General features: G+C 34.0%; 2 protein-coding genes across 4 annotated transcripts; both read right to left on the bottom strand.

The window, feature by feature from the left end:
• Positions 1–1953: 1953 nt before the first annotated feature.
• LOC131950481 (uncharacterized) lies at positions 1954–16618 on the bottom strand. 3 transcript variants are annotated; one of them, XM_059312668.1, is made up of 13 exons: positions 16566–16618; positions 13723–13778; positions 11211–11970; positions 10703–10833; positions 9949–10131; positions 9326–9602; positions 8728–8924; positions 8437–8530; positions 7470–8232; positions 6711–6907; positions 5789–6046; positions 4938–5137; positions 1954–4636 (listed from the first exon to the last, which is right to left on the bottom strand). In XM_059312668.1, the coding sequence occupies exons 3-13, from the start codon at positions 11958–11960 to the stop codon at positions 2668–2670; spliced, it is 5019 nt and encodes a 1672-aa protein (XP_059168651.1). In that variant the 5' UTR covers positions 11961–11970; positions 13723–13778; positions 16566–16618; the 3' UTR covers positions 1954–2667. The 3 variants fall into 3 exon arrangements, with proteins under 3 accessions (XP_059168651.1, XP_059168650.1, XP_059168652.1); XM_059312667.1 differs by lacking the exon at positions 16566–16618 and adding an exon at positions 15283–15324; XM_059312669.1 differs by lacking the exons at positions 13723–13778; positions 16566–16618 and adding an exon at positions 15283–15315.
• A 3832-nt stretch (positions 16619–20450) lies between these two features.
• On the bottom strand, positions 20451–27110 carry LOC131950484 (inactive hydroxysteroid dehydrogenase-like protein 1). The gene is made up of 7 exons (XM_059312672.1): positions 26709–27110; positions 25301–25423; positions 24692–24808; positions 24213–24316; positions 22502–22618; positions 22045–22272; positions 20451–21591 (listed from the first exon to the last, which is right to left on the bottom strand). The coding sequence occupies exons 1-7, from the start codon at positions 26947–26949 to the stop codon at positions 21454–21456; spliced, it is 1068 nt and encodes a 355-aa protein (XP_059168655.1). The 5' UTR covers positions 26950–27110; the 3' UTR covers positions 20451–21453.
• Between the last annotated feature and the right edge of the window lie 623 nt (positions 27111–27733).

The raw sequence follows: 27733 nt of genomic DNA, 5'->3' as shown, positions 1-27733 counted from the left end.
CAAGGATGCCGTAACCCAAGTATCCACTGATAAATAATCAAGGACGCCATGACCCAAGTATCCACTAATAAAATATCAAGGATGCCATAACCCAAGTATCCGCTGATAAAATATCAAGGATGCCATGACCCAAGTATCCACTTATAAAATATCAAGGATGGTATAACCCAAGTATCCACTAATAAAATATCAAGGGTGGCGTAACCCCTTACCTCCTTATAACCCCTGTACCAAATATGTATTCAAGCACTTTCTAAGAACAGTAGTAAATATGGATGAATGAAGTTTGTACAAATACATTAAAATATGCAACTGACGCCACCATTACACATACATATTCATATTGCAAATTATTACCTAAAGGGTATAGAATAATTACACTAATTACAGCCATAAGGAATTCTTAACTACAATAAAATTCATTCATATAGGCATTCTTGGCTATGTAGCTTGATCTGTACAATTAAATGCAAGTATGTCACAAATAAAAATGGTATATAGATGTGTTAAAAAACCCTGGTTAGTTAAAATAATAATAAAGAAAATTTTATATAAAACATGACACATAAAATACAAAAAACATATAAAAAATTTTAACACTATAAAAAAGCACTTTATAAATCTTTACATGTTAAAATTTATATTGTGATACCATCAGTACTCATATTTCCTTTAAAGACTTATTATTATGAATGCACTAATGTTTAAAACAATGCATCATAGATTCTACAAACTTAAAGACGAATCAATAAAAGTAGTTTTAATCATTTAAAAAGAACTTATACAATTTAATTTTGATTTTTTAAAAAAAATGAAATTTTTTCATTAAATTTTTTGAATAAAATTAATTCATTTTAAGACAATGATAACAAAGCATCATTTAAAAAATCAAGTCAAATTTTATACACAAGAAAATAAAAATCACCAGGTAATTCTGTGTTACCTGAGATACCTTTCCAACCATAATTAAAAACAAGTCATTAAACAAAAGATACAGCAAAAACTCTAGTGTAAACATGGTGTTTATATTGCTTATAGTAAATGTAGTTTCTGTGTATGAGCTTACAAGAAGTACATATACTAGTGTATGGTTTTTATACTTGATTTATCTTAGTTTCTAAAAACAATATTTTAAAAAATTAAAGCAAAAGGGTAAATAAAATAAAGTGTAGTTGATCTCTGAAGGATGCAGTTAGTTATAGAAGACATGACTAGCAGATGGTTCCAGTAGTTTTCACAAAGCTGATAGTTTCTTGTGCTTTTTTATTTATTTTTTTGTCAATTACACTAACCATTCAATATTTTTAGACTAGAGAGTTGCAGTTTAGAAATTACAAAAAAAATATTTTTAACTACATTTTAAAATATATTAATTATATTCAAACTAAACCCAAATAAATAATCCCAAGTAGGTTGTAGGAAATGGAATTTAAAAAATTAAAAAACTACAGTAGGCGATATTAAAATGGAAATACCAAAAAGCTAAGAAACTATCATTTACAATATATGCTTGTCAGCATTATTGCCATCAAAAGTCTGTGACAGTCTAGAATCTTGCTTCAGCCATAGGGCACCCAGCTCAAAGAACAACCAGCTGTTCTAGTCTAACAAGAAGCTACAACTTGATGCTGTTACAACATGTAGCAATGTTGAGCTTAAAACTATTGTCTAATAGGGGTAAATAGCCAGACTAAATGCCGGATTAAAGCTATAGGGCAATGTGCAGAACTTTTAACATATGTCAACATTACAAGTGCAATAAGATTTTGGGAAAAAAAAGATTTAAACAACCCACTAAAACATCTATGATTTATAAAAATGTTACGAAATCGTTTAAAGCAAAAACTTTATAGATAAAATTATATATATATATATATATATATATATATATATATATATATATATATATATATATATACATACACACATATATTTATATATATAGAGGCCATTGAAATAATTGCTTTAAAAAAAGTAAAAACATAAACCCAGTATAATTTAAGCATAAAATTACAGCATAAACTTATTTATAAGCCTGAACTTGGAGTACATCATTATATTGTAAATATTTGATTAATTAGTGCTGTATAAGTTTCAAGTATACTAATAACAAGCTTTAACAAATGACTAGAACTATTTTAAAAGACTGCTTTAGTAACAATCCTGCTTTCTTTTATAAAATGGAGTAAAAATTAATAAAAAGTAAATATTCATGGGTGTAAATGAAAAATAAAATGTTACTGTATCTAAAAATTGATTTAAAAATGTATGAAAAAAGTATAAAATTCTCATTAATACTGTGTTAATTTAAGTAAAGAATACAAAAGTCAGTATGTATTAAAAGATGTTTGTAATGTGCAGTGAATGCCTAAAAATTTGCTGATAACTCAAAACCGCTAAATAAAAAATCCCTGATCACAATTTATTACCAAAAGATGTCAATTGTGTCAATATCTACATGTGCCAAATAACAAAAAATAATCAAGCATTATTATGGGATGGATAAAAAAATAAAACTTTTGGAATTTATAGCCCACAGTATGTAGTTTTCTTAATTTTGTAATAGATATCACTATGTAATCCACACAAAGTTAAGTGATATCTCGCTGGAAATATTCTCCGTTACAAAGATCTGTTGTTTTGATAATCAAATTGAAGAGACATGTCTTAAGGTAGAATCATGACAAGGGCAGAGAGACTACGCGAGGCAACATGCCAGAGGGCCATCCTGTCATACTCTGAGAACCTCTGGATACAATGTCCAAGCTGAAGGTCCCGCAGGTCATAAACTTTTGTCTCCGCATGCTGGTCAGGCAGCTCTGACGGCACAAACACAATCAGAGACCTCTCGATGCCATTCACCTCCTTGTACGTCGTCACAAACAGCTTGCGCTCCTTGGATGTTTCTATCCTGTGCGCGTCTGCCCCTTTCACAACTTCAACTGGGATTTTTCTTTTCAAAAGCTCGGCTACAAAAGTGGAGTCGTGTTCCACCTCGTTGGCCACAATTAAAACATCAGACCACAAGAGGGCTTTGTTGTCAAACAATGTCCCCAGTTTATGACCAGAAGAATTGTTGGTTGATTTCGTATGGATCATGGAAGAGTTGGAATATATGGTCGTCTCCCCTCCCTTTATGATTTTAGCTTTATTACTATAACCACTGGAGTACTTGAAAGCGTATTTATTTTTGCTGGGCTGTTGCCTGTGGTCAAGATCATAGTTGCCGTCCACCTTGACCATGCTGAATAAAAAGTTGGCCAGGTCGTCTGCGCATTCCTCGCAGTCTAAAGGTTTGAGAGACCTCAGGTGTTTGCTGTGGTCAATGATGTGTGGCCGAGGGCCGTCGGTGGCCAGGCCGAGCTCCACACTGCTGGTTGAGTAGTGGGACAAGTTCTTTGGTGCAGTAGAGTTGGGGGGAACGTCCGGCACCGCAGGGCTGGTGAGCTGGGACTTGGGTTTGTACTTGGATGTCAGGCGCTCATTCACTGAATCTGGGTCGTACTGATCTTCATTGGATTCTTTCTCTGTTGTGTCTTTAACTTTGTCTGAAGGGCTACTTCTGTCTTTAAGTTCATATTTATCAAAAAGGCTACTCCTATTTTTAATTTCAGACTTAAATTGGTAAACTTTATCAGTTACTTCACTTGATTCTGGTCTAGGGCTGTTATGTTTCTGTGAGTTTGGTTTATATTTAGCCATGAGTCTTTTGTTCAACACATCAGGATCATACTCATCCACCTCACCAGCTCCTTCATTGTGACTTTCTGATACAACATCAGAGTTATTTCCCTGGACAGTGACTATACACTTCTCTGTGAGATTGGTATCACTGTTTCCTCTACTGTTGATTCCTGTGGTATCGTAGTGTGAAGAATCAGTTGACCAGTTATGTTTCACCGTGTCTATTTCAACAGACTTCTCTGACTGTGTTAGGTTTAGTTTAGATTGAGGCTGTCCAAACGAGCTGACCTGGTAGATGTCAGCGTACGGCCTCCCAAGTCTAACATCCTCCTCTGTATGTTTCAGTATGGTCTGGACAATGGGAGGACACCTGAGGATTTTGTCCATCTTACAAGCGTGGAATGAGTGAGCTGTAACTGGCCGGTCCTCCTTGAAGGCTCCAGCGCACCAGATGTGCTGCACTTGAAGACAACTAAGGTGCTCAATGATAGGGTGGGCGGATGGCGTCACTTCATCCATTATCACACAACATGTGGGGAGAATCTGAGACAGGTCGTTGGACTGGAACCGTAGAGAATCCACATTAATCATTATCAGTTTATTGATGGGCACATTAAATGGCGTCATCATTTTTTTAAGCCTGTCCAAAATGCCATAAGCGTATGGAAATCCGTTGACTGAGCCTGGTCTAATGTTTAGCAGGATGACAGTTTTCCCTGCTAAAAGCCATTCCCTGGCTTTTAAAATAAGCAGCAGGGTCTTCCCTGAGCCAGGTGGGCCGTAGAGGAAAAGCCGTTTGTGATCTGAGTTGAGTACCTCCACCTGGTGAGGGAGCAAGACAAGTTTGGAGAAACGTTTTGAGCACAGGTTGACGGCCTCGGATAAACTCCGGACTTCAACTCGTGGGTTGCTGGGGCTCCAGACTTCAACAGTGGACAACAGGCCACAATATCTGCAGGAGATAGCACATACAATTATATAAAAGTAAAATATCAGACCTGATAGCCTATACAGCAAATTAAGTACAGCTAACATTTCTTTGAGATAACCATGTACATCATAGTAACTTTTTTTCCGTACCTAAGTATAGTTTTATTTGTAAAGAATCTGTTTATGGTTAAACATAATTGTATAACTGATATTGTATAAACAGATATAAAAAAAAATTCTGATATTAAAAAAAAGTTATACAGTACTAATTACTTAGAGGAGAAAACAAAACATAGACCAGCTAGATAAAAACCAAACTTCACCTTCCAATGATCTGCCTGTAGACTCTATTCTCCAGCCCTTTACAATCTGACATGAGAGCTTTCTTGACCTTATCCCACCAGTCTTTCAGCATGAAAAGCTTGCCTTCAGGTAAGTCCCATATGGGCGTGTTCTTTTCTGACAGCTCGTCTTGACAAAGTAGCAAATCTGCACCATAGCCTTTGGTCAGTTTATTGATATCCTGTGATGAATAGTTTGTTTGAGAAAAATGTTATTTTTAAGCATGTCAGCCTAAGGAATCATAATTAGAATATTTAGGGTAAAAATAGGGATTTAAGGGAGGTAATCAACAACAATCACCAAACTGTTAGATCTCATTGAATTTATTTTCAAACCCCATCCTCAGTCATTATTTTTACTAGAATGATTAACATTATTAAAGTCATGAAAAAATTTCAACAATATTAATTACATTAAAATTATTTCCCTTCTTAGAACTACCTCTTTATACAAAGGAGAAATACAAAATATTTTGAAACCAACTTAACTTACTAACACTCGACATTCAAAGCAAGCTACCACTGTCATGCAATAATGTTTTTTTATTTTCTAGGGAATGAAATGGACTATTGATAAGGACTATGATATAACACAGTGTAAAACGACAATATGAAAACCAAAAAGATAAAAGCAAAACATCAAAGAATGTTTGCCAAAATTAGGTCTTGGCTTGACAATGACAGCACCTACTTCAAAGTACTGGAGGAAAAAAAATAACTACAATGTACTAGCCACAGTTTTCATTACAAATGAACTTAGACTATCAGCCTTACAGATCATACATTTTTATAGCGTAGATCATAAAAATGGTCGACAGCATACATCTACATACCTCTAACAGCTTAGGGTCCTTCTGTAGAGCAGCTTTAACATTTTTCCTCATCAAATTGGGCAGGGCAATCAACTTGTGGCATGTGAGCTCACAGACATCACGAATGACGTGATGAATCATGTCCTCCTCGCGCTTCAGCTGCTTCAGGGCTTTCTCCAAGATTTTTTTGGTGGACTCCATCTTCTGTTCCTCGCTTGCATCCCAGTCAGTGAAATTGTCCCCAATGGCTTTTATACAGATGATAATAGCACCATATTGCTGAGAGATGACAGAAGGTACAGATGATATAAACACAATATTGCTGAGAGATTAAAAAAAAGTATTATAAAGACCATAACAGCATGCTATTGGTAAGAGATAATTTAACTTATAATAAGTACAATCGTTTGGTCTGTAAATGAAAATGTCCTATAAATTAAAAACAAAATTATTTTAGAAAAGCTACACTCAGCTTCAATTTTTACTATTATCTATATAAATAAATGCGCTAGACTGCTAACCCAATAGCTTTGAGTTCAAATCCGGGTTAAAGATAGTGGACTGTCAGTGAGTCCACCCAACTTTGATGGGTGCCTAACGCATGTTAAGGAAAGTAAAGGTGGCTGGGCATAGTGCTGACTACATTATCCCTTCATATGCCGAGGTCAAGAAACATATGAACTCCACTTCATCTGCCCAATGTATTGTTAGGTGTAAAGACGAATCATTTTTATATAAATAAATAGTGGCAGGAGTTTGTGAATGCAACAAAATCAAGAGTCTACCCTACGCATTTCATTCAGTCATATCTATCTACACAAGAGACTACTGCAGTCAGTATAGTATGTACACTTAATAACACATATGACTGAAATTTCTATGTAAAATACTTAGGTTTCCAAAAGTGATAAACACTGAGAAAGAAAAAATAAACCAGTGTTACTTTATGAAAAATGAGACAGTCATGCTCAGCCCTCATGGTCTGGCCAAACGCCCTGACTGGTCTGTTGGTCTCTCCTTTAGAAAACATCTCCTCCCTCAGCTTGTTCAAGTAGTTGTTGTACTGGTAGCCACAGATGATGAACATTGGCTCGTCATACTGACCAATGATCTCTAGTGCACTAATGACACGGTTTTCTCCTGAGTGGTAAAAATAATATTTTTCAGTGGCATTTGTTTTTCCTTAAACAAACATTCAAATCTGATATAGTACTAAATATTCAGATGATATCAAGCTGTGTTTTAAGTTTGGATTCCAGGCTCAAGTCTAGGATATGATATCCTAGAGTCCATCCAGCTCTGATGGGTGTCTGATTTACGTACAGGAAACTAAGACATCTGGGCATAATGCTGACCATACTATTCTTCTGTATGCTGAGGTCATTGAAAAAGATTAACCCTACTACAACTGCCCTATGTTTCTTGGACATGAATGGGGAAAATATAATAATTCAGAACACAATTCTGATCAACATAATATAAACACTGGGAAATGACATTCGACATGATTATGTCCCTTTATAAGATTTAAACAATATTACATTTTGTTTTGCTGGCTCTCAACATTTTACAATTGTGTCTGGTATGTACGAAGTATTTGCCTCCAAAATTTTAACCTTTTAATGACAAATCAAAATAAAACAACTAATGGGTAGGAAATAAAAACTTAGTAGTCCTGTCAAGAAAATTTAAAAAATCTAACCTTCATCTGCTCTGGTGTCCTTCTTCATAACTTCAGCCAGAATTTCAACATCCTTTAGCACCTTTAACTGAAGAGCCTCACTGGTGCTTTTCCCCTTCTCACTAACTTTAATCTTTGAAATTTTTCCTGCTCTGGTGGGGGACTTGGCTCTTGATGCCAAAGTTCCAACACTTTTACCACTGCCAGCAGTAGGTGTAGAGACTGGCAAGGTTGTGAGCAAAAAGTAGAGCTTGGGATCAAACTTCTGGTAGTTGTCATTGTGGGCCAACTTGACCAAAGCTGTTGACGGCTCTTTAGGATGAAACACATTAGCAGAAAGCTGCGGCTCTTGTTTCACAGATTTGGCTTTGGGTAGTGAGTTTGCATGCGGGAGATCATTAATATCTATTTTTACATCAGCCTCTTGTGAACTATCATGTGGAATGTTGAACGGAGAAGGTACCCTTTCTTGGTTGATCCCTACAGAATTGTTATTTGGCGTGCTATACAAATAAGGAGACCAGACTAAGTTTGCTGGGCGTTGTGGCATAAAACCAGCTTCATCCATCTCATCATCACTTTCCTCGTCCTTCGTGGTGAGGTTTTCTTTGTGTTTCTTTATGTATTCCTCAGGTTTATGAAAAGACTGTATGTTGAAGTGGATGGGTGGAACACGGTAGCTCTTGGTATCAACATCAGGATAGTAACAGCTGACGTAGTCGTCCATGAACTCATCAAAACCTCTTGTCACACCATCAATTGTTAATTTTAGCTGACCTAAGTTCTGTGAAAACATATTCAATTGTTTAGAATAACATATTACAACACTCTCGTTCTTACATTAATTTATATTAATTTTTTTATTGAATTGAATTTTTTTTAAATCAGCTATTATGTAATGATTACCAAAATAATAAAGATTTTAAGGAGCATTAAAATGCAAACACAAATAATTAATATCTTTTCACCAACTAAAAACAAGAGTTACCTCAGTGCTGCCCTTTGGACTCTCAGACCGCAAGGGTGAATTTGTAACTGGGCTAATTGTGGTCAAATCTTTAACATATTCAACAGTAGACAACCTAAACAAAGAAATTTACACAATTATTTTTTGGTAAAACATTCATAATGCATGTTAAACTGAGACTAAAGGCCAGAGTTGTAACAGTTATGTAAGACTTGATCATTGAAGTAAGTTAATAATTAAAAAGTTGGAATCTTTAAGTAATCAACTATCAAAAGCATGTCAAATATATTGGTCAGTTATTAGAACCCTTACTTTGGGGACAGCAAGGCCCCGACCAGTAAAGCCAGGTCATCTTTAGTCAGGAGACTGCTGGTGTTGCACAAAACTTTTGCCTTCATCCACTCAGTAAAACGTTCTCTGTACACATCAGTCGACCATTCCTCTTCAAAAGGGGCAGATAAATCATCCACATGTAGGGTGCATAATGTTCCATAGCTCTGCTTGAAAAACTGCATAGAAAAAAAATTTAAGCTACTATTTACTGACTTTAAAATATTTATGTACAGTAAAAAACATAAAGAAAAATAGAAAAGATTAAGTCCCTTTTTCTTAAAAAATATATTTCCAAACCAACTTATTTGAACTGAATACAACTGGAAGGAGAAGAACTGGAAGGCAAAGACATCATTGGATGGAGGACATCAAAGATTGGACTGGGCTGCCCATTACAGGAGTACTCAAAGTAGCATGGGACCAAGAAAAATGGCAGAAAATCATGAGAAAATAAACTCTAATTACATTATATCAACAGTAAAGTTTGAATGTGGTTCTTCACATTAATTAACCACAAAACTTTCAATTTTACTGCATTAAATAATACAAAATTGTAACAAGAAAAATAAATTCAAACCCTTTCTTTGGTAATCCTCTGCATCATAGCTTTCTTTAAATTAGGGAAAGCAATGACTTCCTTGACCTCTGACCTGATCCCTAAGGTCACCAGCCACTGAGACACGGAGGCCCTGCAGCGCTTCATGTGGGTGATGGCCTTCATGACCCCAGCTTGGATGTAAGCAAAGTCAGAGTTGCCGCTGATGATGCTGACAGTGACGACAGTCAGGGTGAACTGGCTGGACAGTAGCAGCAGGGTCACTGTGTCTCTAGTGTTGGCCAGATTTTTCACTTCTCTGGAAAACATCATGGAAAAGCCTTTCTTAAAAAATGCATGGTAAAATGTAAAAACAGTTTTAAAAATCCCAGTTAAAAGTGTAATTTCAAAACCTGATTGAATAATTAACACTGTAATTTTTAATTATATGCAATATAAAATCAAACCACCACTAGAGAATAAAACAGCTTAAATGTTAACTGAAATAATTGTGTTGCAAAGATTTTAAATGTGCAGATACTGCACAAACTATTTTCATTTATATTAATTTCAAACATAAAAAGCCCTTTATCTTTTTTAACAAGAATATACACAAAATATATGCAGATACTAATACAAGTCAGGTAAAAACATACTGAACTCACCTGTGTAAGCTGTTATTGATCTGATTTTTATAAACTGCCATAAAGCCAGAGACTGGGTAGTGACACAGCATAAAAACAGGCATTTTTCTCTCACAGAAAAACCTTTCAAAAGAGCCCAACACTCTTTTCTCACTTTCCATGCTCAACACAAGCAATTTGCTGGACTTGTCTGGATGCTTGGATCTAAATTAAAGAAGGAATATGCTTAGTTGCTATAATGAAATGATCCCCTTTGATATTAGTGTTATTTTCAACTGGAGCCAAAAATATGAGAGGGGGGGGGGGGGAGAGGAAGGGGTCCTAGGTCAAGTATTTTGGTATTTTATTTATTTATAATAATATATTCATATGTGTACACATTTTTCATGCTTTAAAAAACTGAAACATCATTGTAATTTGTGTATTATTAAAATAGCAACCTAAAATGTGTGACAGTACAGATAGCCAGATAGTACATTCTAAATTTCTCAGATTCATTATTGGATTGAGTAACCACTTGAACTAATCAATTCAACAGGATACTGATTTAATTCCTAAACAGTTTTCATCAATGAAATCATTGTTCAAAATGCTTTAAAAACATAATATCAGCCATAAGCCTAAGCTACTAGAACCATAAAAGAAGATAATTTTTGACACAAGCTATTTCAGAAAATTAAGTAATACATTATTGAATCTATCTGAAAGAGTTTGTTTTTAAATAAATGAATAAATTATAAATACAATACAATATGAAAAACAAATTAATAACTACCTTTTAATAGGTGGTAAACAGTATGTCTCGTTACCCAAATGTGGGCAAAATGACTCCACAAATTCAAAGGCCAAGTCTTTAATGGTGACATTTTCTGTTTGCACAACTTTCTGTTCTGTAAGACCAGGCTCCTGGACGATAAGAACCAAAAATAGAATAGATGAAGCGCAATAAAATTATTCACAACGCAACTATAACCACAGAAAAATTGTTAATAATTTATGTAGTGTGTTGATAGGACTATAGTTAAAATTATTATTTTACATAATAACAAATCAGTACCATTTTAAAGTCGTATTTAAAAAAAAAATATAGTTTTTATTTAATTTACATCTTATTTTAAAAGAACCTGTAAACATTTGCATTAAACTAGAAAGATTTTTATTTTCCCTAACCTGTTAAAGAAAAGACAACAATGATTTTTGAAAGTTATAAATTGATGTGCCTTGTAACACAAAGAAGTTTATAAAAATATTTCAAAATATGTCAAAAAAGTTACAGCACTCACATTTGAAGTCTGAAAATTGTTGGCTTGAGACTCAGGCGTAGTCTTGTTTCCAGCTAGTTCCTGAATTTTCTTGGCTGGAGGTTTAACACTTGACGACTCCAGCTGACCTGGCGGATATACGCCATTGGACCCATGTCTTCCTTGTATCTGTTGACTGTTTCTAGGATATGCTTCTATGTACTCATTTGTTTTTAAACCTGCATATTCATTCTGAATGTACTGCTCATGTGCATCTATAATATGGATAGGTTGGTACATTCCATTCTGAGACAAAGGTGTAATGAAGTTTGCATTCTGAGATGGACTCTCCCACACCATGAAAGGCGCACTTTGCAGCTGGTGCGGGATGTAATTTGGTTGCATGTGTAAGCCGGGGTAAACAGGAAGTACTTGCTGGACATGCGACGGCTGGTAAAAAACATACTCTTGGTTTGCTGTGGGCACGTATTCCACAGCAGGAACGGGAGGCGACAAGCTTAGCTGTATGTTGGTTGGCGAGGCCTCTATATGAGGGTACTGCATTACGTTGTCATACCCCTGCAGGCTACTCCCAGGCATGGAGGGTATTTTCCCAGCATATGTTGTATAGGTTGCCCTATACATGGCTTTCTGTGGGAACAAATTTGCCATTTTGGTTGATCTCCGATGCTTACGCTCGAAACAAATGGTTCTGTTAGCTTTCTGGTGCCACGTCCTGCCTAAAAGATCTTCACTCGGTGTCCATGGGGGAGGAATCCTCCCGTATCCCATGATCTTTTATCTAAGGAGAGAGAGAATATTTATTACATCTTATTAAGGCTGTATAAAAAGCTGAACACAATGTATAGTTGAGATAGATTTACAGTGAGGAAGACACATTTTAAAATGAGAAGTTGAGCTTGTCATTGGAAGATCTTATTACAAATAATGTAGATTATTATTTAAAAATAAAATTCTGATCATGGAAAACATTATTATTATACTTATATTACCTCTCTTACTCTCTTGCAAAGCTTATTACATCAAACAAGAGTGATGTTAAATTTTTTTTTTTTTACTTTTAAGCATATTTGGGTTTTTGTTAAAATACTGATAAGCGCTAGATCTGGAGACATGTGTGTGTATCTAGTATTTGTGCTGCTTGTATCACAGTTACATTCATGATAAGGCCTAAGAGATAAGTGTTGGGTTCAGGGCAAAGGTCAAGAGAAAGGGTTGCAAATACTAGCATTTTTAGTTCTAAGTCACAACATTTTACATTTTTCTATTTAATAATCAATATTGCATACAAAGAGCATGCTTTAAATATATTTTTGAAGGTAATAATACTGATATTAGTACTAAACAGTCACAAAAAATGTTATTAGGTGAGGTTCGTACAACATTTTTAAGTTGTAAATTAATCATTTGTGTCAGATCTAAATCAAACCAATCTGAAACTTACTAGATCTATATCTAAGTGTTACTACTAGTTCTAGCAACATTACAAACAAGAATCCACTACTAAATTTATAGAAATATTTCTAATTTAATCTAAAATCTATGTATAATACTGTGTATAGGGTATAAATGACTTCTTCTAATCAAATGAACTACAGAAATATAATAGTAAAAACCAGAAGTAAAGTAAATCCTTATTTCTTTTAAGGAAAAAATAACATAACATTGGGAATTCCCAGTATAATTAAGAAATGTTATTACTTGCTAGAGAAACTCTCCAGTATGATCAGTATCAATCAAACTAAAATAAGGTACAGGCCACCATAATACTAGAAAATAAAATAGATCTAATACAAGACAAATTTATACAATAATACTAGTACTAGGCCTACATTTTTAAATGTTCATTTTTTTATATTATTTATGACTAAACATTTATTAATTAGGCTAATAATTAAAATAAATGAAATAATGTAAATAAATAAACTATAAACAGAGCAAATAATAAATAGAAACAAGTTAAGATCACATTTATATAATGAATATAAAGAAAAACAAAATATATTTTGGAAATAAACCAATAATTGAATGAAATGTTTAACTGCAAATGAAAATGAACGACTGACTTAGTCACTAGAGGGTTAGAATGTTGTCACAAATATTCCCACATTGACTTTAGCCTTTGCTTTATAAAATTAAAATAAATAAATTAAATAAATATTATATTTAAATGCTTCATTTATTTATTTATTCAAATATTCATAAAAATAAAAATTATCTCAGGAATATTTTTTTGAAAAATACATTGAAAAACAAATATTGCATATGTTCAGTTCTTTTTTTAACTGTTAATTTCTACAACTGATACTAAATTTTAATACTCTTTATCTAATGCAATGCACTTTAAATAACAGCTTGCTCGTAATTTTAAAAATAACAACATGGTAACAGAGGTTAATAAAGAGAGCATTAGTGTTAACACAAGCTAAGAGAGCACAGTTAAAATATAGAATTCTGATGTTAGGATAGAGTCACTAGTTAAATTGTAGAACACACACACATGAGGAAAAAAGTGTTGGTTATTAGACCTTACTTTCATGAATAACCATTTTAATTCTTTATTAATGAGCTTCAAACTTGTGATTTATACTGAAACAAAAAGAGTTAGAATAATAGCTTAGTTAAAATTAATTTCTAAAATTATCCTATTCATAATGTAAGACCATATAGAATGATTTGGCATAAGGGACCTGTTAGTAAAGGATTGTTTTAGAAATTATACAAAAAACTAGCATTGTGATCTAGTCCTACACACCAGAGTGGTGAAACATTTTGAAAGGGTTTTATCGAGTATTTGTTTTCTAAAACTAAGTTATTTTATTATAAACAATGTCAGCCTTCTATTGGATGATAGTTGTTGGGGGGCGCGACTTTGTCCACACTACTGCCTAGATGCCCCCGGAGGTGAAGTATGAACGCACTAAGTGTAAAGTGTACATTAATTTAATCAATATTTACCCTTCATAAAAGTTTGGTACTCCTTGACTCCTTAAAGCCTTAAAGCGAATGCAGGTGCTCTAGACCTCTTGGGGGGGGGGGGGGGGGGGGGGGGGGGCGGCAGAGTTGTATGATCAGATTTAATCAACTATTATAATAACCCGTCGTGGCCATAGTGTATGGCACTTTAAAACAAACGTACTACTAACGTAGGGCTCATAGTGTTCAAATTGTATTGTAATGAATAATTGAATTTAAGCAAGTACTAAGTAAGTAGAGGCCTATAATATATATAGGCCTAATCATATTATTAAAATAAGGAAATTAAAAAAAATAGGCCTAGCCTACCTATGGGCTTAATTTGATAATTTATTACTACTAGACTGAGTACTAGATCTAGATCTATCAGTGTTTCTTCCGGACTTTTTTCTCCGGGGGGGGGGGGGGGGGGGGGGCGGTAGACTTTCTTCGGGGGAGCGGACACTGTTAAAAGTATATATTAGTATATATTTTCTATATCAATTATATAAATTTCATTTTGTTCGGGGGGGGGGGGCAGTAAAAATGTTTCGGGGGGGGGGGGCTTTGCCCCCCCCCCCCGCCCCGAAAAGATGCCTGGAAGAAACTCTGAGATCTATTAATATAATATTAGTGGGTTAGTTTTACATTTAACTTTTAATTTTAGTTTGTTCACCAGTTAGTAAAGCCAAAGCTAGTCTTAAAGTGGTAGGCTTTAAGTAAGTAAAGAGTCTTTACTCTTTAGTAGGTATAGTATGGCTAATAACTATTGTTTTTATTAGATTTAATAATTAGAAGTTGGTTATTATTACAATTTTTTACAATAGATTTGCTGGTTTGGATTGTCAACTTCAACTACTACTAGATTCTAACTACTTACTACAGTAGTACTAATTTAGTAAATTTACTAGACTCAAATAACTTTTAACTAGGCCTACAACACTACTGACTACTGATAGATTTTCTAGAATCTAGTCTAGATCTAGATCTAAATCTAGATCATAAAATAAAAAATAATTTGAAAACTTTATAGCTAACCAATATTCTAGATTCGATACCCGGGTAGTTTTTATAATATTTAATATTTAGAACTAGATCTACATACGTGACGAAATTGTGATATAAAATGTCAACCTACTTTGTGGACTGTACTATTACTTCTCTGACACCAACTTACACTACCTGTCCTATTTCCTATATTGAACTAGGCCTAAATCTATTTTTAGTTTTGCAAAACAAGGATTAGGCTAAAGTAAAGAGAATAAATAAAGTTTAGACTCGTAAAGTACAAAAAAACCTCGATACGCCTTTAGAAACTATTAAAAGTGCCTTACTCTTTTAGTCTTTAAAACACTCCTTGTAAGTTATTTTGCAACCAAATTAGAATCATGACAAATTTTAATTTTAAGATATCTTACTGAGGATGAATATCTTATAAAGGTAGCCAACACAGGCATAGAGCAACACACTATCGATAAAAATATCGTTACTAAACAGTTTGACATAGAAAGATAACGAACGAGTTTCCATCTGCAATCAAAAGCTGAAGCTCTTAAAATCGTTTTCTAAAAATAGATAAGTTTAATTACCAGGCATAGACCCATAGATACATTTAAAAAAAATAAGTAATCAATTAATGAAAATGATCAAGTTTTATTATGCATAAATGTTAGCTTTCATTAGCTACTTTTAAGATCATTATAAGACCCTCCTCAGGATAGACGTCTGGAAGAAACACTGCTTAGTAGCAGATGGTTAAGGGAAGGTGTGTGAAGTGGCCACCCAGGGACCGACCTTAAGGGGGCGCCAAGCAGGGTAGAAATTAGAAATACAATAAAAATTCACTCTGAGTTGCATTATTTTTTTATACTCAGTCACAGTTAAGAAAATAGACTACTTTGGGTTCCTGGCCGATTTAACTGTTTTCTAGATCTACATCAATTTTGTGACATTGTAATTAAAGCCCAGTTTCGTTTCATCAACAAGAATAACTATGTACGGGGGGGGGGGGGTAATTTGGGTAGCTACGCATCTGGCAAGTGAATTAAGACTAATAAAGCAGTGTATTGGGCTGACCACAAATTTAAAACCTGAATTTGTAAAAGAATGAATTTCAGAAGATTTTTTTAAAAAATCACATTCTTCAATCAAGTAATAACATCAATTCATCGGAATTTCTAGCGAAATCTTGGATTGAAATTAGATCTGCTTTTATAGTTGTTACATAGAATTCATGCTCACCCAATCCAACACTGTATAGATCTAGATCTATATATAAATATATATATATTATATATATATATATATATATATATATATATATATATATATATATATATATATATATGAATAATATATATATATATATATAATTTTATTTAGTGAAATATAGTAGACCATGGTATCCATAGTGGAGCATACACTTTAAATCGAACCTCCCAAGGAGTATTCTCAACAACTTCCCAAACTCTGAGTTATACTTAAAAGGCAAAACACACAGACAGATAATGCTTTCATGTTTATAAGCGTAGGTAGATTACCAATCGCTATTTTTAGAAGAGTAACTTTTCTGACGAAACTCACTTTATTACGTAACGTACTATAACTGTTCTTTAATCGTTATTTTTAGAACAGAAGGTTCTTTTTAATTTTATCGACGAAGGGAAACAGACAAGTTAATATTTTTTGCTAAATAATCTAAACGTTGCTAATTCCTCTGATTATTCAAAATTTACGTATAATATTATTCATTGGTGCCCCCATGAGTCCTTGGGGCCGAAATTATTTTTTTCCACTCAGAAACAGTCACAGGAGTATTCCAATCAAATCCCCAACGTTTTTGGCAATCAAGTGAAAGGTATAAAAAATAGACGGACAGACCCAAATGCTTACAGTTATATATATAATAAAACCTAATCAAATGTCCTCTCAGAAGAGAAATTCTTTTTTTTTTAAGAAAATCTATTTTTTAATTTATAGTCTACATTAGGCATTTATTTGTATTCACATGTAGAAAAATCTGGATATATTTCTAGTCAGGACACTTATTTTATATTTTAGACAGATTGCAAGAAGGCAAAAAATGTCCTCAATATTTATCTGTTTTTTTTTCCATTGTGAAAAAATGAGTTTTCGTCAATTCCCTAAATAAGGCTTAACAATTAAAAGTAATGACATCTAAGACCAAGTATTTTGTCATGAAGAAATTATTCACTCTAGGGGTCATCCATAAATGACGTCACGCTTTTTTTGACGATTTTTACCTCCCCCCCTCCCCTCCGTCACACTTCGTCACAAAAAGCCAGACCCCCCCCCTAAAATGACGTCACACCTCAACCTACAACCCCCCTCAAAATTGCAGTTGAATTTTTTTAAAACATTGATATTTTTCCAAAATCTTGTCTAAACTATTACAATTTATTAAAACAGTTATCTAAAACGCGAAATAACGTCTAAAATTCGTTTTCTAACATTGCTTTTTTATAATGCAAAAATGTGACGTCGCAACATCTGACCCCCCCCCCCCTCCCCCTCATCACACATCGTCACAAAATTACGGACCCCCCCTCCCCCCTACCAGTGTGACGTCATTTATGGATGACCCCCTACTAAGCATTTATTCCAATGTTGATTCTGTTTCACTCTAATATATAATAATGCAGATTTCTATTTATCAAACCAACTTTATTAACAAGGGGTCATCCATTATTAACATCCATTAATGACGTCACGCTTTTTTGGACGATTTTTTACCTCCCCCCTCCCCTCCGTCACACGTCGTCACAAAAAGCCAGAAATGACGTCACACCTCAGCCTACAACCCCCCCCCCCCCCCCCTCAAAATTGCAGTTGAATTTTTTTTAAACAGCTATATTTATCCAAAATCTTGTCTGAACTGTCAAAATAGAGTATTTTAATCAATTGTTATTACAACGCAAAATAAAATCTAAAATTCGTTTTCTAACATTGCTTTTTTATAAAGCACACCATCTGATCCTCCCCCTCGCCCTCATCACACACCGTCACAAAATTACGGACCCCCTCCCCCTACGAGTGTGACGTCATTTATGGACCCCCCCCCCCATGTATGTGGAACTTTTAAGATTATAGACTTGGCTAGAGGTAAACATTTTTTTAAAGGGTATTTAAAACAATGCGTTACAATAAGTACATATTTTAAAACTTTGTTAGCATTGTTTGCTAAATTATTTTGAAATTCTTAATCAATTTAAAAATTAATTAAAAACTCACAATGATTTTTTATAAACAAAGGGAAGCTACTCAACAAATTATTATCGCAAGTGATAACGATTAGTTCCCTTAGAAACGAAACTGTGTTTTTAACAGAAGTGATTATAACATCATTAAAGGTAAATAGATCCAGGGGCGTAGCGAGGGGGGGGGGGGGGCGGGGGGTGCGGACCGCACCGGGTGACACCATTTAGGGGGGTGACACCAAGGCAAAAAATAGCAAAATATATAGAGAAAAACTTGAGGGGGGGGGTGCAAATCGAAAGTTTGAGGGGGGGGGGGCAAATAAAAAACTTGAGGGGGGGGGTGCAAATCGAAAGTTTGAGGGGGGGTGCAAATCGAAAACATGAAAGTTTGTCCCCGGGAAGGGTCGCAACGCCTCTGGGGGGGGGGTGACACCATTAAGTGCCGCACCGGGTGACACCCGACCTCGCTACGCCACTGAATAGATCTACATTGTATTTAAAAAAAAATGTAAGAGATGATGATGAGTTGTTTTTAATGTTATGGCCAATTGGACACAACATTCTTAAATGGCAGGAATATTACCGGTTAGCTTCCTTTGTTCACCAATTTCTGTTGTTTCAAATAATTACCAAAACCTAACTTATAAAAATTAATCTTTAAAAGATAAATACTAATGACCTAAACCATCAGAAGTTTAAAAATAATAATACAATTTCACAAATTTCATTACTTTATTTTATAAAAACTTTCAACAACCTTAAAATTATGTTTCAAGCAGGATTATTTAAGTAATCTTTTAATGCAGTATTGGTCATTATACCAAAGTACTGGATCCAGTTTTTTGTTTTTATTTTGAGATTATGGTTGGGATTAGGAGCAATGTGAGCCAACTAATTTGCGTTGATTAGTTGTTCGCAGATAGTATCAGGGCAAGGTTAAAAGAAAGCACTGCATTAGAAAGGGTAGCATTAAATAAGAGTTTAAAATTTAATCTCAAGTTAACCCTCTAATCCAGAGAATATGGGTGACATTTTACAATATTCTATTATCGTGTCAGCTTTTCACTTTTTGCTACATAACTTATCCCAGGATCTGTACACGGAACTGATTTTTGAAGATGTGAGCCTTTTAGTTAGCTTCATATTCAGTAGGGTGTAGTAGGGGGTGACCATGGACCCCTTAAAAGAATACATATTTATTTTATTTTTTATTTATCAAAACACCACACTCCTGCTTCCAATGCTAACCAACACACTTGTTTCCATTTAGTTAGAAAATCCTGTCAGTTGTAGGGTGAATGGTTTCTATTTGGAAGACTAGTAGATAGCATGTGAGGCATACCCCCACTAACTGAAATAACTCTCAAAGATTTAGAAGTAACCCATTTAGTACAAATTACCAAAGAAATCCTGCAATATTATGCAATGTGAATGGGGTTGATTTACCGCCTTGTTGTATTTCATTATGTAATAGTCTGTTATATTGATCCACTAATAAATTATACAAAATCAACGGATAATCAACTGGAACATACTTAACAGGATTTCTAATTTAAACTTTTGAATCAGGCAAAGTATAATAAACAGACTAGACTGCTAACCCATAAGTGTCGAGTTCAAATCCAGGTACAAGTCAATTGAACGTCTTGAGTTCACCCAGCTTTGATGGGTACCTAACTCACATTAGGGAAAGTAAAGGTGGTTAAGCATAGTGCTTACCTTATTATCCCTTCATATGCCAAGGTCGCAGAAACAGGTGAACTCTATTTCATTTGCCCCACGGACCATCAGGTTCTAAAATGGAACTAAGTATAATATCTGGTATATATTGATGACTTTAGAACAAGGCTTTGTTATAAACAGGTAAAAAATTGTTTTTCATTGTTTTTAAACTACATAGCTGTTTCACTTTCCTAAATAGAGTTCTTTCCATCAGAACAGAGAACCTGTAGTACTGAATGTTGATTTATAAACAAAAGTATGTCATAGTATTACACTTGTGCTGTTATACTGAATTATTTTTCACACGAGTTTGTGTAATATTATTATTTTGCTCAATTGTAAAATGACAAGATATAGTAGGAACATGGAGATCACATATTAATTGTATTTGTAAAATCACAAAGCAAGAAAGAAACAAAATTTTAAAAACTTAAAAAATAAAAATTTGTTTTAATGGCACAATAAAGTATAAATACTTCCCACATGATAAAAATAAAGCACTTGAAACACTGAGATCTACTCTCAATAATAGAAAAAAACAATGTCAGAGGTTTAAGCTTCAAACTCAAGAGATGACAATGGAAGCAGTATTTTTAACCAATAAGATTAAACCTGAAGTAGGCCAAAAATAATACAAAAATATTTGGCTATTAGAATCTTTGGGGGCATTAATAAGAATATTTAAGTTAATTTTTTAAAAAAAGTTATAATAAGATAGCTGTTAAACTTAGTTAATATTGTATTAGGGATGAGTTTACATAATTTTTTTTTTCCAAATAGAACAACAAAGTACATATCAACATTATATATTAAATTTTATATCACTGTTTAGTTTTCCTGGAGGGAAAGTGTAAAAGTTTTGGTTTTTGTAGCTTAACCCATTTATTGTAAGGTTGTTATCACTATAGGTTAGCCGTATGACTTTACTTGTACATATGTAACACTCTCTGGTAAACATAAAGCTTCATGAGTGATGGAGGAGAAATCAGGTTTAAACACTTTAATATTATTTTTAGTGTTTCAAAGTATTTTTTTTCTTGATTTATATTTCAAATTTGTTTGGGTTCTTTTTTTTTTTCCAAGCTGTTTTGGCAATGGACAGTGTAACTCACTGAAAAATTATTTCAATCAAAAGAAAATGTATTTACCTAAGAAGGAAAAAACATTTATTTGTATAATTTGTTAAAATGCTAGTAAATCCTCCACAACATAATTTGTTAATTTTGGTGACTGCAGGTATACTTAAAACATTATGTCTAAACACTGGTTACGTAAACATTTGCTAGCTTCCTACTGGGAGACAGTCTTGCATGTCATTAGATAAATGTTTTTAAAGTTTCCTTCTCAATCAACATGTTAAAGTTGACAATTTATCTTTCCATGACTCCTGATTCAGATTTTGGAAGTTTCTTTGACAGTCTTGTTAAGGCCTCTCGTCTTAGTGAACTATTCAGTTTATTTGACGCCCACATCCACACCCATGAGGGTAGAGATTTTGATATCCACAGCTGTAGTGATAGTTGATAAATGCATATATTTTTTAAAATGTTTGTGTTCATACCGATACATCGCTATTTAACTTAAAAATACTGGTGTACTGATACTATTAGTGTAAAATTAACTGTAAAGTATGTGTGTACACGCTAGGGAAAGTAAAGGCGGCTGGGCATAGTGCTGACCACACTATCTCTTCATATGCCGAGGTCACAGAAACAAGTGAACTCTACTTCACTTGCCCCATGGACCGTCAGTTTTTGAAAGGGAAACTTTACTTTACTTACTTTTTATGTGTGTACATACACTGACACATATACATGAAACATAGCTATTTAACTTTAAACAACACGATAATCTTCAGTGTAAAATTACCTGTAAAGTATGTTTGTACACACACAAACACATATACATGAAACATAGCTATTTAACTTTAAACAACCTGATAATATTCAATGTAAAATTACCTGTAAAGTATGAGGGAAATACCCAGTGGTACAGGATGATTTTGTTAAGGTGCATACTGCGCTTCTTGCATAGGCTTCAGCATTGGGTATTAAAAACCTCGTCTTTGACAGCCTCTCGCTGTACCCTGTCATCCTAGTAGCTGTGTAGAATGGAATCAGACACTGGAAGGTAACTCCAGATTGGCCATACTCGTAGGCCAAACCATGTATAAAGTAGTCCAGATATCTCTAATCAAATGAAAAGAAATTTACATTTTAATATGAAAAGTAATCTAAGAGCATTATATTTCTGAATAAAGAGAAAAAAATTTCAAACAAATGTCTCTATGAAAACAGGAAATATATGTTATTAAAAATCTAAAGTGAGTTATTATATTATCATTGTATGTGATTTGAACTCCAATATCAAAACAAAAAATGTATACTGTGGTCTTAATTTTTATTTTTACTGAGGTACCTTGGTAGCTGAATAGACTGTCATTTGTGGGCTGATGTGGGTAGAAGACCCTGATGAGACGACAACTACACCACCTTTTTTTCTTTTAACCATCTCAGGCAGCAGCATATAAGTCATCTGGGATTCAGTTTTTAAAACTAGTTTTGTACAAATTTTAACAACATCATCAAAAAACACAATAATAAAAAAAATTGGCATACACTTACAATCCGGTATGTAAGAAAATATTACTATTAGAGCAAAGGTTTTGGAGTTAATTATTTTTTATTACAAATAAAATGTATACATCTAGAATCTCATTCAAAACTGAGAAAATGCATAGTTATACAGTAATAATAAGAAGGGGAGTGTTTTGAGCTAATAGGTTATAAAAAGTATCTAGTTGATAATTTATTTTTTAACAGGGAATATATAATTATTTTAACAGTGAATAAGAATGTATAATTATTTTAACAGTAAATAAGAATATATAATTATTTTAACAGTAAATATATGATTATTTTAACAGTAAATATATTATTATTTTAACAGTGATTATATAACAGTGGACATTGTGGAGCCAGCTGGATGACCTGGACTTTGCTGACGACCTGGCCCTCCTTTCTCACACACAACAGCAAATGCAGGATAAAACCAACAGGGTTGCAAATTTTTCTACAAGCCTGGGTCTGAACATCCACAGAGGGAAAAGTAAAGTTCTCAAAGTCAATACATCAAACAACAACCCTATAACACTGGCAGAAGAAGCCCTAGAAGAAGTGGATCGATTCACCTACCTTGGAAGTATTGTTGATAAGCAGGGTGGGACAGAAGCAGACATAAAAATAAGGACGGGTAAGGCAAGAGCAGTCTTCAACCAACTAAAAAATGTTTGGGGTTCGGGAGATTTAACCCTTAGAATAAAAATCCGGATCTTCAACACACTAGTAAAACCTGTTTTACTCTATGGAGCTGAGACATGGAGAATAACTGCTATAAATAAGAAGAAAATACAATCATTTATAAACGCATGTCTCAGAAAGATCCTGCGAATTCGCTGGCCTAAAACCATCAGAAATGATGTTCTATGGCAACGGACAAATCAACTGCCAGTGGAAGTAGAGATCCTCCAGAGAAAATGGAAATGGATTGGCCACACACTCAGGAAGCCTGTATCCAGCATAACAAGACAGGCCCTCACCTGGAATCCACAAGGCAGGAGGAAGAGAGGCAGACCAAGAAAGACCTGGAGACGTGACCTGGAAGAAGACACCAAGAAGATTGGATACACCTGGGGACAGTTGGAGAGACTAGCCCTGGACAGAGACGTCTGGAAAGCTCTTGTCAGCGGCCTATGTCCCAGTAGGGACGACAGGCAAACATGACATGACATGATTATATTATTATTTTAACAGTGAGTATATCATTATTTTAACAGTGAATATATACTTATTTTAATGCCAATAAAACTGAGAATAGATTAAAATTAGAATCTAGTAATTAGTAAGTAATCATAATGAAAGTTGTAGAAAATAATTATTATATCAACTCTCATGAGATAGCAGTAAATGAGTAAAGTTACGTGCCCTTTCATTGTAAATTATTAAAAAATAACAAACCATTATTTTAACAGTGAATATATAATTATTTTAACAGTGAATATATTATTTTAACAGTGAATATATCATTATTTTAACAGTAAATATATAATTAGAACAGTGAATAACCATACCATAGTTGCAGCTCCTATGTTGACATAAATGAGCTGCCACAGCTTTTGTTGTGAGATGTTCAACAAGACATCAGGATAGTCATACATAACGCCAACATTATTTACTAGAAGATAACATTTTATCTCATTTAGTTCACATGTTAAGGTGTTCTTATTTAGCACATAAACTAAGCTTTGGTGTAAAAACACTGAATATTCACAGCTGATTTTAACAAAGCTTTTTTAAAAAAATTATGCCTTCTGTAAATGTCAATAATACAGACTAAAAGAACTAAAAGAAAAATGGTAATAACACAAAATATACTCCATTCAAACTGTTAGTATGTGCAAGTCTGTTCTATTTATTAGCCTTTCTAGTTGGGTTTTTAAAATTATTTTTGTGTTCAAAGACAACAGTAGCAAATATGAAAGGGCAGTAATTTGTATACAATGAAAATGTTAGAAAAAAAACTTGTTTCATAAAATAGACAACTACTCACCTAGTAAACCTATTTGTTTGTCAGACAACTTTTCTGCAATATTGCTATACAATTGTGTCTGATTTTCACTAGAGAAATCTGCCACTATGTACTCTACTTTAACTTTGCAGTCCAGTTCTGTAATTTGAAAATAAATTTTACCAATAAATATAAATAAATCATTAGGTTGTTTAAAGTTTTAAAATTCAGCTATTAAAAAACACTTTAAAAATCCAATTAATAATGATCTTTTCTCGTTTGTGCCTAAGACACATGGGTCAGATGAAGTAGAGTTAGTGTATTTCAATAACTTCGGCATACAGGCAGATAGTGTGGTCAGCACTATGCCCAGCTATCTTTGTGTGTAAGGTATCCATCAGAACTAGGTGGACTCAGGGATGTCCTACAGATTCAAGCCCAGAATTCAAAACTTGTGACTTTTGAATTTGCAGTCGTAAGCTCTACCATTTCCAAATTAGCCCTCTAACTTTTAACGATTTTGCTAAGTGCTGGAATGAACATAAGTAATAAGTAACATTTCATTGCGCTCAAACTTCACAGTTGTAGGGAATGTTGTCCCAAATCTTTATGTTATAAACAATAGTGTTTAATCTATAGTATAACATTTACCAATATCAGCTTTTGCCTTCAGTAGTTTACTCTCACTACGGCTAATTAGTACAACGTTAAGTCCCCTTTTGGCAAGTTCATAAGCATAAGCGTGTCCAATTCCTTCACTGCTACCTGTCACAACTGAAAACAAAATAATTACAGGAAGATCAATCACTGACTACAATAGTACTATGTTAAAAATAAAAAAATCAATAGTAGGCCTATTAATAATATAATTAGTTAGGCCCTATCCTATAGCCTAGGTCTATAGGCCTATATATATATATATATATATATATATATATATATATATATATATATATATATATATATATATATGTAATAATGTATGATTTTTATTAGGCCTAAGCCTTGGGCTAGTGTAATAAAACTTTAATATATAATGTAAATTGGCAGTAATCAGAGGCGTAGCGACCCTTCCCGGCGCCCGGGGACAAACTTTTCAATTTGCACCCCCCCCTCAAGATTTCAATTTGCACCCCCCCTCAAACTTTCGTTTTCCACCCCCCTCAACCTTTCAATTTATTTTTCCAACCCATTTTGGCGCCCCTAAGGTCGGCGCCCGGGGACATATGTCCCCCCCACCCCCCCTCTCTACGCTACTGGCAGTAATAGTAAATAGTAATACTAGTAATAGGCCTAAATTAGTAAATTATAGACCTTATGGCCTCTAATGCCAATAAAACTAATAAAAGATTAAAATTAGAATCTAGTAGGCCTAATTTAATTAGTAATTAGTAAGTAATCATAATGAAAGTTGTAGAAAATAATAGTTAGGCCTATATCCTAATTAATTATTTATTAGATAATCTCTCTCATGCATGAGTTAGGCTATGGCTATAGGCCTATCTAGATTTATTCTAGATCTAGACTAGATATTCTAGATCTAGAATCTAGATCTAGCAGTTAAATTTTAAATTTAAGTTTAAAGTTAGAAAGTTATTTTATGTTAGGGGTCATCCATAAATGACGTCACACTCGTAAAGGGGGAGGGGGGGTCCGTCATTTTGTGATGATGTGTGATGAGGGGAAGGGGGGTTAAGATGGTGCGATGTCACATTTTTGCATTATAAAAAAAGCAATGTTAGAAAACGAATTTTAGACGTTATTTCGCGTTTTAGATAACTGTTTTAATAAATTGTAATAGTTTAGACAAGATTTTGGGAAAATATCAATGTTTAAAAAAAATTCAATTGCAATTTTGAGGGGGGTTGTAGGTTGAGGTGTGACGTCATTTTAGGGGGGTCTGGCTTTTTGTGCCGACGTGTGACAGAGGGGAGGGAGGGGGGAGATAAAAATCGTCAAAAAAAGCGTGACGTCATTTATGGATGACCCCTTACGGCCCTTAGCAGGTAAAAAATGAGGCCCTTTCAATTTTAAAATTAAAAAATAACAAACTACAAACCAGCCCATGGACCAAATTTTTCAACCCAATCAATTCTTTTTTCGGGTAACAAATGAACTCGAACGGCATCTAAAATAGTTCCTGCTACTGTTATTGTTTTTTTAGCCGCATAGAAAACGCCGATTACAGCAAACACTTCCTTGATATCGCTGAAAACATCGGTGATTTCTCTTTCAAATTGTTGTAATAAAAATCTAAAACTATCTACGGTGTCTGTGGGTAAAAATGCCCTTGGTGCCATATTTGTCGTAGTAGATATCTGGATCTATAAGTAATTTATTCAATCAGATCTTAACTAGATCCAGATCTAATAGTAATTAGATTATTGATTATAGTTTAAGTTCTTGGTTGTTTTCTTTTCGCACAATCACACCCAAGTTTGAAAGAACTAGATCTACGAATAGAAAAATAGTAGAGTATTGTCAAAGTTCAAAAGGTCAATATAGATCTATTTGTAATTTCGCCTTTTAAATAAAAAAAATAAAACGGGAGTGACCTCCCCTAAACTTCCTCGTATATTCTTGTAGGCCTAACAGCAAAGGGGATGGCAGTTACAGTACTGTTAGAGGATGGAAAATGTTTTATTACTTTTTTCATAATTTTAATAATAATAATAATCCAGTGTTTCTTGCAGGCAGGGCCGGCGCTACCTAAAAGGCGAACTAGGCGGTCGCCCAGGGCGCCATCCCTAGGGGGCGCAAATGGTTTAATCGCTATTATCAAAAAAGTACTTAATAATTAATAGCTTGTATAAAGGAGTAGAAATCTATTTAGGCACCCAGGACGAACTATCAATTTTGTACCTACACCCCAAAATTAGGTCTCATATATAGGCCTATATTTATTCGCGATAGTGAAAATGCAACCCCACCTCCCTAATTTGGAAAGTCGGGGCGCTTTTTACCAGTCACTTTGCCTTTTTAATTTGGTGTCACACAGTTGATGTGGACAACGATTAAATAAGTTCGTAATTTAAATTTCGAACATTTCAAACGGTTATCTAGTTTTAATAGAGCTTGTAAGTC

Source organism: Physella acuta, unplaced genomic scaffold (assembly GCF_028476545.2).
Source record: "Physella acuta isolate Inbredline_101_S28 unplaced genomic scaffold, ASM2847654v3 ptg000767l, whole genome shotgun sequence".
Classification (NCBI taxonomy): domain Eukaryota; kingdom Metazoa; phylum Mollusca; class Gastropoda; family Physidae; genus Physella; species Physella acuta.
Note: the sequence above shows the minus strand (reverse complement) of the source record. Positions and strands in the feature narration are given on the sequence as shown.